General features: G+C 45.8%; 1 protein-coding gene across 2 annotated transcripts in view; it reads left to right on the top strand.

The window, feature by feature from the left end:
* Positions 1–16608, top strand: part of vps50 (VPS50 subunit of EARP/GARPII complex) — a 174763-nt gene continuing 158155 nt past the window's right edge. For both annotated transcript variants that reach the window (XM_083645564.1, XM_083645563.1), the window contains exons 1-2: positions 1–111; positions 688–756. In XM_083645564.1, the coding sequence (XP_083501690.1) occupies positions 79–111; positions 688–756 (102 nt within the window). In that variant the 5' untranslated portion in view covers positions 1–78. The remainder of the gene's footprint in view (positions 112–687; positions 757–16608) is intronic.

Here is a 16608-nt window from a genome sequence, read left to right as displayed (position 1 = left end):
GCAGGGCCGATCCGTTGACATTAAAACAGAACTGTGTTCCGTCAGTTGTTCGGACACTGGGCCACATTTGGATTTACGATGCAGAAGATCAAGTCGCTGATGGCCCGGCAGGTGAGTGAAGCGACTCTCTAACCGCGGGCTCGGACAGCAGCAGCTAGCATAGCCTACCAGCTAGCTAAGCTAACTGGCTAGTTTGACAGTTCATTCTCTGACAGATTACACAAACAACACGTTTACTAACAATAATAAGTTACGTCAACGGCTGCAGTTTAGCCACAGCCTCTTTGCTCTACATTAAACTAAGATAAATGCATTATCGTTAACGTTACATTCATGTCCCTCTTGTAAGTTGCAAGAGATCATCATTAGCCACAACAACAGGGCACGACAATAGAAAATGTGGGCGGTGAAGGAAGTTCTCAACTTGCAAAGCAGTAATGCTAGACATCTTGGCTAACCTGCGAAAAACAAGCTATCGCTTTCAGAAATCTTTCCAGTTTTCGCTGCATTTGTGTGCTGCCTGCAGTACAGTCAACAGTGCGATGTTACTTGGTAGAGCAAGCTTCAAGTGAAAAACCGTAACGTTACCTGACATCTTTCTCTGAGTCTGGTAGTCGCTGGATCTTTTTGAGTCGTGAAATCATTGGTATGAAGGATAAAGAGTAAAAGTGGGTTTTATTTTGACAGGGTCTGAAAAGCCCCCAAGAGAGCATGGCAGACCTCAGTCCTGTGGAGAACCTGAGGATCCCAAGCAAGGTAAGCACCATGAAAAGGCTGCAACAGCTGTCCCCTCCTGCTGTGTTAAATAATGAATGGTGATGAGGCATTTTTGTCTGGGCTGTGTATGTTCTATGAAAGCATCTGTTTCACCATGATACATTTGTCTGGGCTGTATGTTCTTTGAAAGCATCTGTTTCGCCGTGATAGTCTAGAAGTCGAATATAATAGATTCTAATGTACAGTATGCTGCAACGAAAGATTATTTTAATTGTTTAACCAGTGGATTATTTTCTCGATTAATCGATTAGTTGTTTGGTATATAAAATGTGAAAAATGTTGATCAGTGTTTCTCAAAGTCCAAGATGACGTCCCCAGAAAACATTCCCATTTAATAAGAAGCTGGAATCAGAGAATTTTGACTTAAAAAAACATACTCAAACCGATTAATCGAATATCAAAACTAGAAACTTTCTAACCTTAACTCTGACTTTAAGGAAAATCTTAAGTCAATGCAACCAGCCCCTGAGGCCCCTTGCAAGACAGGGCCAGGAGTGTGGGAGGGCTGGCACACAAAATCTTATGAAATTGCGGTCTGTGGTCTCATTTGTCACAGTTTGGGGTCCTTCCTTGACGTGAAAAAGTTACTTACTAGCTAATAGCTATGCAATAGTTGTTGTCAGGTATGTGGGGGTGGAAAGACAGGTAAGCAGAAGATAACTTCTGCTATTCTTAGGGCACAGTGAAGGTCAACTTGGCATCTGCATAATGCACATGCATATTTCTAAACACACTTTTGACATGCCATATCATCCCCTCCACTGTTGCTGTATATAAAGTAACTATTATTGACTTAACTATTTCTTTAGTTAAGCAATTATCAAAATTAGTAAGGAGGATAGTAAGGTTGGATGAGTCAAGATGTTATTAATGTGTCAGTGATGTAGCCCTTATTTATTACTGTACATTATACTGCTCTGAGTCTGTAGTAGATGACATCATACTTCCACCTTTCTAGAAATAGTGAAAAAAGACTGAGGTGACAAATCTTTTTTATCAGCAAATGACATGCTTTACATCAGTCAGCATGAAGGAGTGTGCTGCAGTGCTATTTCAACATTTTGGAAAATGCAATCAATCTTGGTTAGTCACAAGACGCATTTGTCATTAGCCAGGTGTGCAGTACAGGTTCAATTTATCAAGAGCACTCGGAGTGAGAAGCAGCAAAATAGCTCTATAATGTACAAAGTCACTTACTTGGAACTCTGCAGTGCACATCGCCAAGCGTTGCTTTGACTTTGCCTTGTACAAATGCCCTTCCGTTAATGCGTCTGAATAGAATTTGGAAAATGTCCAACCCCATTTCTCAGCAGTGCTGGGTGATCCCAGCCAGGTCAATTCAACTAGACATTTAATTTCGCCCCTCCTAAATCCTTGGCATTTGATGGCTGCACAATATATTTCCAATGTGTTGCAGTTTACACTTGAAACGTGCTGGTCACAGGGAAAGTAAATGGTCCTTTGCGATTGACATTGTTTGGGTACCCCACCGTCCGTCACCTGTTTGGTCTGAACACAGACATATGAGTGGAATGTTCTCCTTGGTAAGCAGGCCTATTTGATTGACTTGTCACTTGAGCGTGTGTGTGCTGCTCAGGTTGAAAACATACCGCAAATAATTATTAGCCTAGATAGAGGAAGTGCTTTTATGTCATTTCATCTCTTCAGATAATCTGCCATTTATTCCAAATCCAAGCCCTGTTGTCAAAAGAGAGCAGCTCTTTGTGAACACTGAATGTAGGCTGACTCTTGTGAAAGTCTCATGTGTAACAATGATGTGCTACATGTAGCGCTGGTGCTAGATGCTAGTGTCCCAGTAAACGGTGATTATGAGTTCATGAGAGACAACAATGGTATTTACTATTTAAGATCCTACTTAATATCATATAGGCCTAATGTTTTGTTTGTAGAAGATATTTCAAGGCTATTGCCGGAAGACCACGTTCTTATTGCAGAAAACACTAAACCATTGACACAGATGTAGCCTAGATAAGATAAGAGCAGTCATTCTCCAGGTGTAATAGGAGCCTGTATGAAAGCCAACGGGAGTGTCTCCAGAAAAATCAGTCTCTTTCATAGGAGGGATATCTTTCTGATCAGTATCATTTGATGCGGTTAAACTGGATGTGCAGTAAGTACACACCCTGCTTTTCAGTCTGGGAAGCTATGCTCCTTAGATACAGTCGGTCTGTGTGGGAACGCCCACAAAATGTCACTACGGCTGGCGCGCGAGTGGGGTAAAACCCCCCCATATATCTCAATGGGCAGACTCACCAAAGAACGGTGCTGCTGCAGCTCTCCACTACAGGATTTGGGATTCTAGAGCAGGTACATAGCCGTCTGTTCAGATGTGCGTTTACTGCAGGGGTTGAATCTCTGATATTGTCTGCCTGGGCTGGGCTGGGCTAGCAGCTAACTATGCTGACGAGACATTGTCTATCTATGCTTGCTGGAATCATGGCCCCAATATCTACTGTAACTCAGTCAAGGTGGGGTGACATATACAAGATCTACTGTAACTCAGTCAAGGTGGTGTGACATATATAAGAGCTACTGTAACTCAGTCAAGGTGGTGTGACATATACAAGATCTACTGTAACTCAGTCAAGGTGGTGTGACATATACAAGATCTACTGTAACTCAGTCAAGGTGGTGTGACATATATAAGAGCTACTGTAACTCAGTCAAGGTGGTGTGACATATACAAGATCTACTGTAACTCAGTCAAGGTGGTGTGACATATAAAGGCAAGATCTACTGTAACTCAGTCAAGGTGGTGTGACATATATAAGATCTACTGTAACTCAGTCAAGGTGGTGTGACATATACAAGATCTACTGTAACTCAGTCAAGGTGGTGTGACATACATGTATACAAGATCTACTGTAACTCAGTCAAGGTGGGGTGACATACAAGATCTACTGTAACTCAGTCAAGGTGGTGTGACATATATAAGATCTACTGTAACTCAGTCAAGGTGGTGTGACATACATGTATACAAGATCTACTGTAACTCAGTCAAGGTGGGGTGACATACAAGATCTACTGTAACTCAGTCAAGGTGGGGTGACATATATAAGATCTACTGTAACTCAGTCAAGGTGGTGTGACATATACAAGATCTACTGTAACTCAGTCAAGGTGGGGTGACATATATAAGATCTACTGTAACTCAGTCAAGGTGGTGTGACATATATAAGATCTACTGTAACTCAGTCAAGGTGGTGTGACATATATAAGATCTACTGTAACTCAGTCAAGGTGGTGTGACATACATGTATACAAGATCTACTGTAACTCAGTCAAGGTGGGGGACATATATAAGATCTACTGTAACTCAGTCAAGGTGGTGTGACATATATAAGATCTACTGTAACTCAGTCAAGGTGGTGTGACATATATAAGATCTACTGTAACTCAGTCAAGGTGGTGTGACATATATAAGATCTACTGTAACTCAGTCAAGGCGGTGTGACATATATAAGATCAGGGCTCGACATTAACGGCTGCCCGGTTGCCCCGGGCAACCAAAAAAAACATGGGGCAACCATTTCTCGGTCTTTGGTTGCCCCAGGGGCAACCACGATTTAACATGCAACAAAATATGTACAGCAGCAAACAGCAAAATATACACCAAATAAATGTTTTAATACTTGTTGTGAGTGACATATATGTGACATTTTATTGCTGTTACAATCGAAACGATGTTACTAATTACCAGTCGGAACCTACGTGATGCATGCTGCACGTGCGGTATGTTTAACGAGTACTGACTGGGACAGGTGGGGCTGCTCGCACACAATCACAGCGGCTGCAAGACGCAAGAAGAACCTTGTCCGCCCGCAGCCCCGCACAGAAACAAAGGACGAGGAAATTGTCATTGAGGTGAAATACCCGTGCGTCTTTGAACGGGACGGAAAACGAATGCTATACTGCAAAGCATGTAGCCTACAACAAGCGCTTAGGTCTCATATGCTTCCCGCATCGGCGAGTGTCCACACGGAAAAGTTAGTTAAATCAGCAGACGCGCCCCTCCACAAGGCTGCTGTGCAGACGGTTTTCGCCTGGCTGTGCACACCCCGAATTGTGTAACTACGTGGACGCGGCTGGGCGGACAAAGTGGAGTTTTCAAGACTCCAGCTCACTTCCGCGAGCAGAAACCCACACACAGTGTATAAACGCTCCACACGTTTCCTCGTCAAGATTCATGTGTCTCTCATTTCCGTGCGACAGCCCAAACTTCAAGCATAATTCCAGCATAACGCTATACTGCAAAGCATGTAGCCTACAACAAGCCTACAACATACACCTCGACCAGGACATCCTTCAAAAACGTTTTACCACCGCGTATATGTGCTGAGAAATGATTTGCATCCCTGGCCTGTCAGCCTCTCATACGGGGTGAGAGAGAGAGGGATTGCAGGGCCGCTCCTGGGCCTTTTGGGGCCCTATGCAACATCAGAGTGGGGGCCCCAAACCACTGTCATCAAAGTATCCCTGAATGAACATGAGGAGGGCAGGCCCGGCGTTAGGGGCGGGCCTGACCGGGCCGGGCCTGACCGGGCAGGGCCTGACCGGGCCGGGCCCCCCCATTTAACAAACTGGCCCCCCCATTCAATTTTTTTTTTTTTTTTTTTTTTTTTTTGTTGCTAAAAACGTTTTTCTGTTTTAAAGTTTAACATGGAATCTGGCTGTCATTAGGCATTGATTAACTCAATGCTATTGCTAACTGTTACTTTGAACATCCATTTGCAATGATTCTGGCTGGATATTAACTATTGTAAATTTGTCACAATGAATGCAATTTGTGCACAATGTGTAAATACACTTAATATTAATTGTTTAGGCCTAATTATTTGTAAAGTCACAACACATTAGAGATGTGTGTAGTTCTTCACAGATTTAGCCTCTTCATTTTGCTCTCAAATGCACCAGGTTGACGAATTTTACTTTAAAATGTACAAAATCTTCTTCCGGGGGAGAATCCCCCCGGACCCCCCTTGGGTAGCTTGGCCCCCCCAAGCTAGGGGCAGGCCCCCTCTGTAACTTGGGTCTGGAGCCGGGCCTGGAGGAGGGTAGGCTACTTAATTATCAATAACGCTTTTAATTAATAAATTAAGCACAATATGAACAATAACTGTTGAAAAATATATGAAAATGAAAGTTCACAAATATTAGTTAAATCCTTTCAGTGCAAATGCATTATAAAAACAAAAAATAAGATTTGTTTAGAAAACGAAATGACACAAATTTATTATTATTATTATTATCATTATTACTACTACTACACCCGGTGCGCACACTGAATAGGCCTATTATACTATACTATAGATTATTATACTTACTTTTCTGTCACATCGTCATTATTAAGCCGGCTTATGACTGCATAGTATCTTAATTACTCAAAATATAAAGCGACTAAAATTGGGCAACCATATTTTTATTCGGGCAACCAAAAGCTCTTGCCAGGTTGCCCCTCCGGCAACCACTTTTAAAAGTTAACGTCGAGCCCTGAAGATCTACTGTAACTCAATCAAGGTGGGGTGACATATACAAGATCTACTGTAACTCAGTCAAGGTGGGGTGACATATATAAGATCTACTGTAACTCAATCAAGGTGGGGTGACATATATAAGATCTACTGTAACTCAATCAAGGCGGTGTGACATATATAAGATCTACTGTAACTCAATCAAGGTGGGGTGACATATATAAGATCTACTGTAACTCAATCAAGGTGGGGTGACATATACAAGATCTACTGTAACTCAGTCAAGGTGGTGTGACATATATAAGATCTACTGTAACTCAGTCAAGGTGGTGTGACATATATAAGATCTACTGTAACTCAGTCAAGGACAGGTGGTGTGACATATCGTAGTTTGACAATTGGACTCAAACCCTCAATGTCACGTGTAGAGACCCATGAATGCGGTCTCCTCTCCTTTGAGTGTGGACTGCAAACACCTGCCATTGTGTGTTCAACCAAAACATGCAGCTTATTATCTGATGGTGTTTGTTATACATGGACTTTATTTACTTTGTTGCTGGGTTGTGCAGTGTGCAGTATCGAGGAAGATGAAAATGGGTTAGGGTTATAGAGCACCGCAGCGATGACGTATTTTTGTAGGCCAACACGGACGTTAGCATTAGCAACTTAGCGTCACGCTGGGTTCCCTCGTCTGGAAGTCAATGGGATTTCTGTATGCAGATTTTGGTTAGATGCTCAAAATAAGGTCTGTGGTTAACAACAGTTGATGAAACTGAGATCTTTGTGTTCAGCAAGATAATCTTCACAAATCAGCACAACTTGAACCAAACACTTCTCTCTTGGATACTCTTGATTTCTTCGTTAGAGTTCGAAACATCAACAAATCCAGGAATGTTGTTGTTGTTGCTGGTGTGTTGGCAGCAGTGCCCAGCTAATGTTGGTTAGCAAATGTAACGTTGGCTTTGATTGTTTCCAGGTGTGTCAACCGCAAAGCCCCGGCAAGAAGGAAACAATGAAATCATTTTCAAATCAATAAAATCATTGTTGTTAAATAATTGATTTATTTAGTAAGTAGCCGTGTACTAAGCAGCATAATGTACAGCAAGCCGGTCATTATTGGAAAATAAACCCCTTCAGGCAGGGCTATGGTTCCTCTTGATTAAAAAGGGGAATAATCCTTTCTATATATTATACTTTCTATATAGGCTACTCCTTTTTTAAGGAGCACTGCACGACTTGACAGGATGAGAGGGTCAAACCAAGGTGTGTGTGTGTGTGTGTGTGTGTGTGTGTGTGTGTGTGTGTGTGTGTGTGTGTGTGTGTGTGTGTGTGTGTGTGTGTGTGTGTGTGTGTGTGATATGATATGCAAGGGTGTTGAATATAAGGGATCACACGTCCATGTGTTTCTAGCTGTTTTAGCGGTGGCTTGAACCATTTCTCATCCCCCAGGAGTTGAAAGTAACATCTGGCTCACTGTAGGGGGGAGAACTGCTGCGGGGATGATTGACAAATGATGCTGACCCCCGTAAACATTTGGTATGCCCCGAGGGCTTTTGACAGTGTTTGAATAATGAGCAGGGAAGGACAAATGAATCAGCCTGTTGTAGTAGAGTGCTGTGTGGGAGTTTACCAGTGTGTGTGTGTGTGGGAGAGAAGACGGTACAATACATTTAGTATTGTAACATGGTGCTACCAGCCCCATAAGGTGCTTATGTGCTTGTACAAGATATTATGCATGGGATCCTGCGAAAGGGGTCCATGGAAAACCATCCAAGTAAGCTGTCTATCACCCCTAACCTCAATCACGAGTCGTTCTTAAAGGAACACTCCGCCCATTTTCAACCAGCTTTGTATCATTAGAACATCAGTAGTATATCAGAAAACTGTAAACTGTTTTGAAGTCTGTCATTTAATTTGACAGTTATTGAGTGTTAAAGTGTGGACCAGTGACATCACTGATCCACACTAACTCAAATGAATAACTCATTAACTCAAATCAACTCTCAATAATTGTCAAACTAGATGAATAGTTCGACAGTTATTGAGAGTTGATTTGAGTTAATGAGTTATTAATTTGAGTTAGTGTGGACCAGTGATGTCACTGGTCCACACTTTAACACTCAATGTCAAATTACTGTCAAATTAAATGACAGACTTCAAAACAGTTTACAGTTTTCTGATATACTGCTGATGTTCTAATGATACAAAGCTGGTTGAAAATGGGCGGAGTGTTCCTTTAACTTCGTCAAAGTAAGCCAACAAGGGGTCTCAGATATTTGAGAACCTTCTAAGCGAGTTGGCTCTCAGGAACCTCAGTCTCTCCATCTGTATAACCGAGATCATGTCCATCAGCCACACCTGAAAAGAAGGTGAAGAAGAGGACTTCCATTCCTTTAAAATGAGTCTTTTAGCAACAGTTGTCCCCAGTGTCAGAGATTGTTGCACCGCTGTAGGGAAGTTCAGAGAGGACTCCGAGCAGCCAAAGATGGCGAGTTCTGCCTCTGGCTGCAGGGTTACTTTGTAGGCCTTAGAGTACCAGTCAAATATTTTGGCCCAGAATCCCGTCAGTGAAGGTCAGAACCGAAAGGCATGAGATAGTAGGGGTGTCAAAATTAATCGTTTAATCGATGCATCGAGATGCGGACGTGTGAATCGAATCGAATCGAATCGTTGACAGATGAATCGTTGAATCGTTTATGTTTAAATTTCTGTTGACATTCAGATTTTAATGCACTTTCTAAGTAAAAAAGGGACTTCATATTTATCTGACTGCTTGTATTAATTTCATGAAAAGTAGCCATGTGCAGTAAAAATATAGAAAATTGAGGATTTGATTCTTGGAGCTGCCATACTTTGAGCTGTATCGAGATGCATCGTCGAATCGAATCGTTGACGGATGAATCGTAATCGCATTGTGGGGCCAGTGAAGATTCACAGCCCTATGAGATAGTGTGCCTCTGACACCTGACACCTGTCACACAGTGGTGAGACAGAAGGGAAGATCTTGTGTAATTTCTGCTTGGAGTAATGAAGACGGTGAGCAACTTTAAATTGGATCGGCTGGTGTCTGCTATTAACTGTGAGCAGAGTTGTAAGAAAATACCTCCATATTGAACGTGACAGATTGACACTAGACTAGAGTGTGAGAGAGGAGAAGACAGGTGGATTTCTCTACCGTAGGCATCACAAGGAAGTTGCCACTCATGCTATTTTGAGCTGTCGGGCTAAACAAGTGACAGAGGCAGCCTAAATCTCTCATTGGTCTACCAGCTTGCCCTCTGGTTGGTTGAATCCAAGACTGAATGAATTGCCGAGTGCTGGTGTGTATTCTCTTTTATCTAGATTCTAGTGTCATTCAGTATCGCTACTGAGGTGAAAGATTTGACTTGGGCCCATTCACATATCTCAGTGCTAGGTACGTGTGCATGTTATCGAGGTCAAGCTCTTGGCTATAGCAGCTGTTAACCCCAAATTATATATATATATTATATTATATATATATATATTATATATATTATATTATAGCAGCTGTTAACCCCAAATTGAAACTCTTCTTGTGAAGAAAATCTCATCTCCCACATTCAATTGCTTCCTTGTAGCTGATGCCCTGTGGCTGTTCACATTGAAAGCCCATTGACTTTTACAATGTACAACATGATGAAGTGCAATGTTAACTCCTCAGTGACACACACTAGTATTGACACATATCTGACAGGACATAAACCTTTATCCAAAATGTCAGTGTGAGATCATTTAAAAGAATCGTGTGTATTCTTCACACACTAAAAAATAAAAAAATAAATCAGATTACCTTTTGATATCTTTTCCCCCTCCCAGTCCCATCTGTTTAAAACTGTCCCTCTTTGTCAGTTGGCTTTAAGGCGTTTCATTGTAGGCTATATCTCCCTTAAGGTAAGCAGCAGAACTTCTGAAGGCTTCAGTTCCTTTGAGCCTTGGGTACTTGATAAATAATAGTGTCGTGCAGCCCTGCTGTCCATACTGGCAGTCCATGCAATTACCCTCTTCCACCAATAGGGGTCACCCTCACTTTACCCATCAAACGCCTCTCTTCTACAGTATCTGCGTTGTTGTGCGGATGGAGGATTAGTCTGATCATACAACAACATGTAGTCAATTTGCAGCGGGTGGCTGCACAGGTTGGTTGTTATTATATTACTAATTTGCCTGACCAAATAGCCCAGTCTAAAATACATCTTTTCTTAAGAGAAGGGCTAAACCTAAAGCAAAGTGGAAGGCAGTTTCACATAGAGTAGATCAGTTCACAGGCTTAAACCAGAACTGAGCTCACTTTCACAGTTCATATACTGTATAGCCTATGTTGTGGCCCAAGGCAAAAGCTACAAGTTAGACATCCAAGAGTCTGTGATCCCATTACAAATGTACAGTCTGGAACTCCTCTGTTAACAATGAGCAGGGTACAATCGTGTACAACTTTTACACTTTTTCTTTTCTATTCTAAACCAGCTTGATATTACAGAGGGGCAGTTTCAATCCAGAAAACCATACCAACAGAAAATCATCTTTTCCTCTATTCATCCCCATGATATCACATGCATTTCCTTCCAATATGATGCTTTATCACACAGCTAATTGGCTGTGGTGTTCAGGAGGCCAAATAATGCATTCCCAGAGCACTTTCTATTTGAACGGTAAAAGGAGCTGTCCGTCAGCACCACACAGAAATCAGAAACTAAAAGTGAGGGGCTGTGTGTACTGTGTAATAGGCTAATTAACAAACAATTGATTACAAATTAAAGAGATAGTAAGCCCCCCACAATCAGTTTGTTTGTCATTTCTTTTCTGTGGTGGGGTTGTCTCATACTGCAAAGCGAATGGGGGAGGTGGGAGGGACTAAGATGCAAGGAAAAGACTCAAGGAAACGTGGATGCAATAAAGAGAAATGCAATGTAGTTGGGACAAGGTTTCTTAGGAAGTGGGCTGATGTGTGACGTTTTCTAGGCTGTTGGACCATTGTGTGTGTGTGTGTGTGTGTGTGTGTGTGTGTGTCGAATGATTTCTGGAATATAGGCTGCCATGTCAGGGATCTGTCTGAGTGTGAGTCCGTGTCTGACTGTGGTCTGACTGTGTTTTCTGTTTTCCTTTCCAACCTGCTACAGAAGGAGTTAAGCCGGTTTGCAGAGGCAAGCTCATCATTAGCCACAAATGAGCTAGGGTCGCTACGTGACGACCCCGTCATATCGTATCGAGCACCTTTTTATCCCACGCTTGATTGTCCACGTTCAATCAGCACTTGAGCCGACGGATAATACCACTTTGATTCTATGATAAGGCTTGTTAAACGCCCCACACTTTGCATGCAAATAGGCCGCTAATTTCCGCTACGAGATGAGACTTTTCATTAATTTGGGGAGAGGGGGCGGGCGCTTTGTTTGTCCCTCATCTTTCAAAGTGAATTAGGATCAAAGCCTGGCACTGGTTGATGTGGAGTTTCACACGTGGGGCTCTCACAGCGAGAGGGCGTTTGTTTTGTTTGGTCCCGGTGCGGCGGCAGGGAATAATTTAACCCTCGGGTAACACTTGGATGAGTCATTTACTCAGAGATGGTTACAAGTGTTTGTGCGTCACAGCGGGTGAGGGAGGGGGAGAGAGACCGATACACACGCAGAGCCCAATCCAACCAGCAGAGGGAGGGGAGAGAGACCGATACACACGCAGAGCCCAATCCAACCAGCAGAGGGAGGGGAGAGAGACCGATACACATGCAGAGCCCAATCCAACCAGCAGAGGGAGGGGAGAGAGACCGATACACACGCAGAGCCCAATCCAACCAGCAGAGGGAGGGGAGAGAGACCGATACAGACGCAGAGCCCAATCCAACCAGCAGAGGGAGGGGAGAGAGACCGATACAGACGCAGAGCCCAATCGAACCAGCAGAGGGAGGGGAGAGAGACAGATACAGACGCAGAGCCCAATCCAACCAGCAGAGGGAGGGGAGAGAGACAGATACAGACGCAGAGCCCAATCCAACCAGCAGAGGGAGGGGAGAGAGACCGATACACACGCAGAGCCCAATCGAACCAGCAGAGGGAGGGGAGAGAGACCGATACAGACGCAGAGCCCAATCGAACCAGCAGAGGGAGGGGAGAGAGACCGATACAGACGCAGAGCCCAATCGAACCAGCAGAGGGAGGGGAGAGAGACCGATACAGACGCAGAGCCCAATCGAACCAGCAGAGGGAGGGGAGAGAGACCGATACAGAGCCCAATCGAACCAGCAGAGGGAGGGAAGAGAGACCGATACAGAGCCCAATCGAACCAGCAGAGGGAGGGGAGAGAGACCGATACAGACGCAGAGCCCAATCGAACCAGCAGAGGGAGGGGAGAGAGACCGATACAGAGCCCAATCGAACCAGCAGAGGGAGGGAAGAGAGACCGATACAGAGCCCAATCGAACCAGCAGAGGGAGGGGAGAGAGACCGATACAGACGCAGAGCCCAATCGAACCAGCAGAGGGAGGGGAGAGAGACCGATACAGACGCAGAGCCCAATCGAACCAGCAGAGGGAGGGAAGAGAGACCGATACAGAGCCCAATCGAACCAGCAGAGGGAGGGAAGAGAGACCGATACAGAGCCCAATCGAACCAGCAGAGGGAGGGGAGAGAGACCGATACAGACGCAGAGCCCAATCGAACCAGCAGAGGGAGGGGAGAGAGACCGATACAGAGCCCAATCGAACCAGCAGAGGGAGGGAAGAGAGACCGATACAGAGCCCAATCGAACCAGCAGAGGGAGGGGAGAGAGACCGATACAGACGCAGAGCCCAATCGAACCAGCAGAGGGAGGGAAGAGAGACCGATACAGAGCCCAATCGAACCAGCAGAGGGAGGGAAGAGAGACCGATACAGAGCCCAATCGAACCAGCAGAGGGAGGGGAGAGAGACCGATACAGACGCAGAGCCCAATCCAACCAGCAGAGGGAGGGGAGAGAGACCGATACACACGCAGAGCCCAATCGAACCAGCAGAGGGAGGGGAGAGAGACCGATACAGACGCAGAGCCCAATCGAACCAGCAGAGGGAGGGGAGAGAGACCGATACAGAGCCCAATCGAACCAGCAGAGGGAGGGAAGAGAGACCGATACAGAGCCCAATCCAACCAGCAGAGGGAGGGGAGAGAGACCGATACAGACGCAGAGCCCAATCGAACCAGCAGAGGGAGGGGAGAGAGACCGATACAGAGCCCAATCGAACCAGCAGAGGGAGGGAAGAGAGACCGATACAGAGCCCAATCGAACCAGCAGAGGGAGGGGAGAGAGACCGATACAGACGCAGAGCCCAATCGAACCAGCAGAGGGAGGGGAGAGAGACCGATACAGACGCAGAGCCCAATCGAACCAGCAGAGGGAGGGAAGAGAGACCGATACAGAGCCCAATCGAACCAGCAGAGGGAGGGAAGAGAGACCGATACAGAGCCCAATCGAACCAGCAGAGGGAGGGGAGAGAGACCGATACAGACGCAGAGCCCAATCGAACCAGCAGAGGGAGGGGAGAGAGACCGATACAGACGCAGAGCCCAATCGAACCAGCAGAGGGAGGGAAGAGAGACCGATACAGAGCCCAATCGAACCAGCAGAGGGAGGGGAGAGAGACTGATACAGAGCCCAATCGAACCAGCAGAGGGAGGGGAGAGAGACCGATACAGACGCAGAGCCCAATCGAACCAGCAGAGGGAGGGGAGAGAGACCGATACAGAGCCCAATCGAACCAGCAGAGGGAGGGAAGAGAGACCGATACAGAGCCCAATCGAACCAGCAGAGGGAGGGGAGAGAGACTGATACAGACGCAGAGCCCAATCGAGCCAGCAGAGGGAGGGGAGAGAGACTGATACAGACACAGAGCCCAATCGAACCAGCAGAGGGAGGGAAGAGAGACCGATACAGACGCAGAGCTCAATCGAACCAGCAGAGGGAGGGGAGAGAGACCGATACAGACGCAGAGCTCAATCGAACCAGCAGAGGGAGGGGAGAGAGACCGATACAGACGCAGAGCTCAATCGAACCAGCAGAGGGAGGGGAGAGAGACTGATACAGACACAGAGCCCAATCGAACCAGCAGAGGGAGGGGAGAGAGACCGATACAGACGCAGAGCTCAATCGAACCAGCAGAGGGAGGGGAGAGAGACCGATACAGACGCAGAGCTCAATCGAACCATAATGGAGCGGCTTCATGGGAGAGACAAATCGTTCTCTTTTGTTTCGCTACTTCCTCTGCCTCTCTTTTTGCGCTTTAACTTTCTCTGCCAGTGAGTCATTCTCCCTCCCTCGCTCTTTCTCTCTGTCTCTATCTGTCTGTGTCTCTCTCTCTCTCTGTCTGTCTGTCTCTCTCTCTCTCTCTCCCTCTCTCTCTCATTTCTCACCCACCCCTCTCATGGGGGAGCATGATCTTCTACACCTCCTTCTGATTCTCACAGTCACCCACGCATTCCCTACTACTACTGCTCGCTCCTTTACCTGCCACACACACATGAACAGACACGCACATGCACAGACACGCACGGCGCACATGCACGCAGGCATGCACACACACACACGTACAGACACACACATGCAGACACACACAGCGCACATGCACGCAGGCATGCGCGGATTGCGTGCACACACACACACACACATGCGCACGCACACGCACACACGCACAAATTGTAATGCTTTATTTCCATCCTCCCAATTACCTTGTAATAAAGTTTATTGAATTGAAGTGAATTACATGCATAATTAATTTATCTGCCCACGTCAATTAAAGTGGCTCACAAGGACAGTTGTCACTTAGCAACACACACACACGCACGCGCACGCACGCATGCACACACACACACACACACACACACACACGTACGCACGCACGCACACACACACACACACACACACACACACACACACGTGCAGTCGTGCACGCCAGTTGGGTGGCATGCTTCATTGCCTTGGAGCATGACTCTTAAGCGCAAATTATGCTCGAGCGAAATCGCCGGCGCTGACTGCGCCGAGGGGGTCGCCGCAGCTGGGCGTCCTATCAGCGCAGCTCGGCGTAGGGGGGCGTGCAGCTCCTCGAAAATGTGACTCTGCGCCGTCAATTCCTTGTTGTGAGGAATGAGGAAATGCCATTTCCTCATTTAACATGCTTGTCCCTCATCTAGCCTTCTGCAGGCTCACCGGAATGAGTTTTGAAATGGAGGGACAATAAAATGTTCCCCCACCGACATGATTGCAAGTTCTTGGTAAACGACACGATAACGTTTTGGACGTGTACCGCAGCCAATGCGCCGAGTTAACGTTCGAGTATGCACAGTCTTGCTGTCGCTGCGCTCCAAGTCGAGGTTGCGCAGAACCTTGCCGGGCGCTTTACAGATAGTGCCTGGGAAGCTATTTGTGACTAGACAGGTGTGTAACCAGGTTTTCATGATCAGTATATCAGCTACCTTGTGATGAAGTTGGTATGGGTTGACATGTGATGCATGGAGATCTCTGAGAGAGAACATTTCTTTATTTTTTAGCTAATGGAATATGGACAGATGAAGAGGGAACTATGGATATGATTTATCCAATATAATTCCGCCCCCATCCTCGTAGCTCATCTCCTTTTGCTCTATTTTTTAGCAATATTATGCCTTAAAGGGACAGCTCACCCTAAAATCCAAAATACATATTTACCCTCTCACCTGTACTTTGCAATTTATCCATGTAGATCAGTGTTAACCCAAACCTTTTTTTTCCTGAGGACCCACTTTAAAAAAATGACACAAACATCACAACCCAAATTCACAATAGGCTTGTTAAATTGTGAGAGGAGCGAATTTGTGGATAAATGTAAAATGAACGTTCCTGACCCAAAACCTCTCAGACCTCATTAACAGAGCCCTAGCACACAGAACACTCACTGTAACACCAGACCCCCTTCCCCCCCAATCCACACTCCTCCCATCAAGCTGCAGGTACAGGTCTCTGACCTGGAAACACTCCTCCCATCAGGCCGCAGGTACAGGTCTCTGACCTGGAAACACTCCTCCCATCAGGCCGCAGGTACAGGTCTCTGACCTGGAAACACTCCTCCCATCAGGCTGCAGGTACAGGTCTCTGACCTGGAAACACTCCTCCCATCAGGCTGCAGGTACAGGTCTCTGACCTGGAAACACTCCTCCCATCAGGCTGCAGGTACAGGTCTCTGACCTGGAAACGCTCCTCCCATCAGGCTGCAGGTACAGGTCTCTGACCTGGAAACGCTCCTCCCATCAGGCTGCAGGTACAGGTCTCTGACCTGGAAACGCTCCTGCCATCAGGCTGCAGGTACAGGTCTCTGACCTG

Source organism: Poromitra crassiceps (assembly GCF_964638095.1).
Source record: "Poromitra crassiceps genome assembly, chromosome: 11".
Lineage (NCBI taxonomy): Eukaryota > Metazoa > Chordata > Actinopteri > Beryciformes > Melamphaidae > Poromitra > Poromitra crassiceps.
This window is presented reverse-complemented; position numbering and strand designations above follow the sequence as displayed.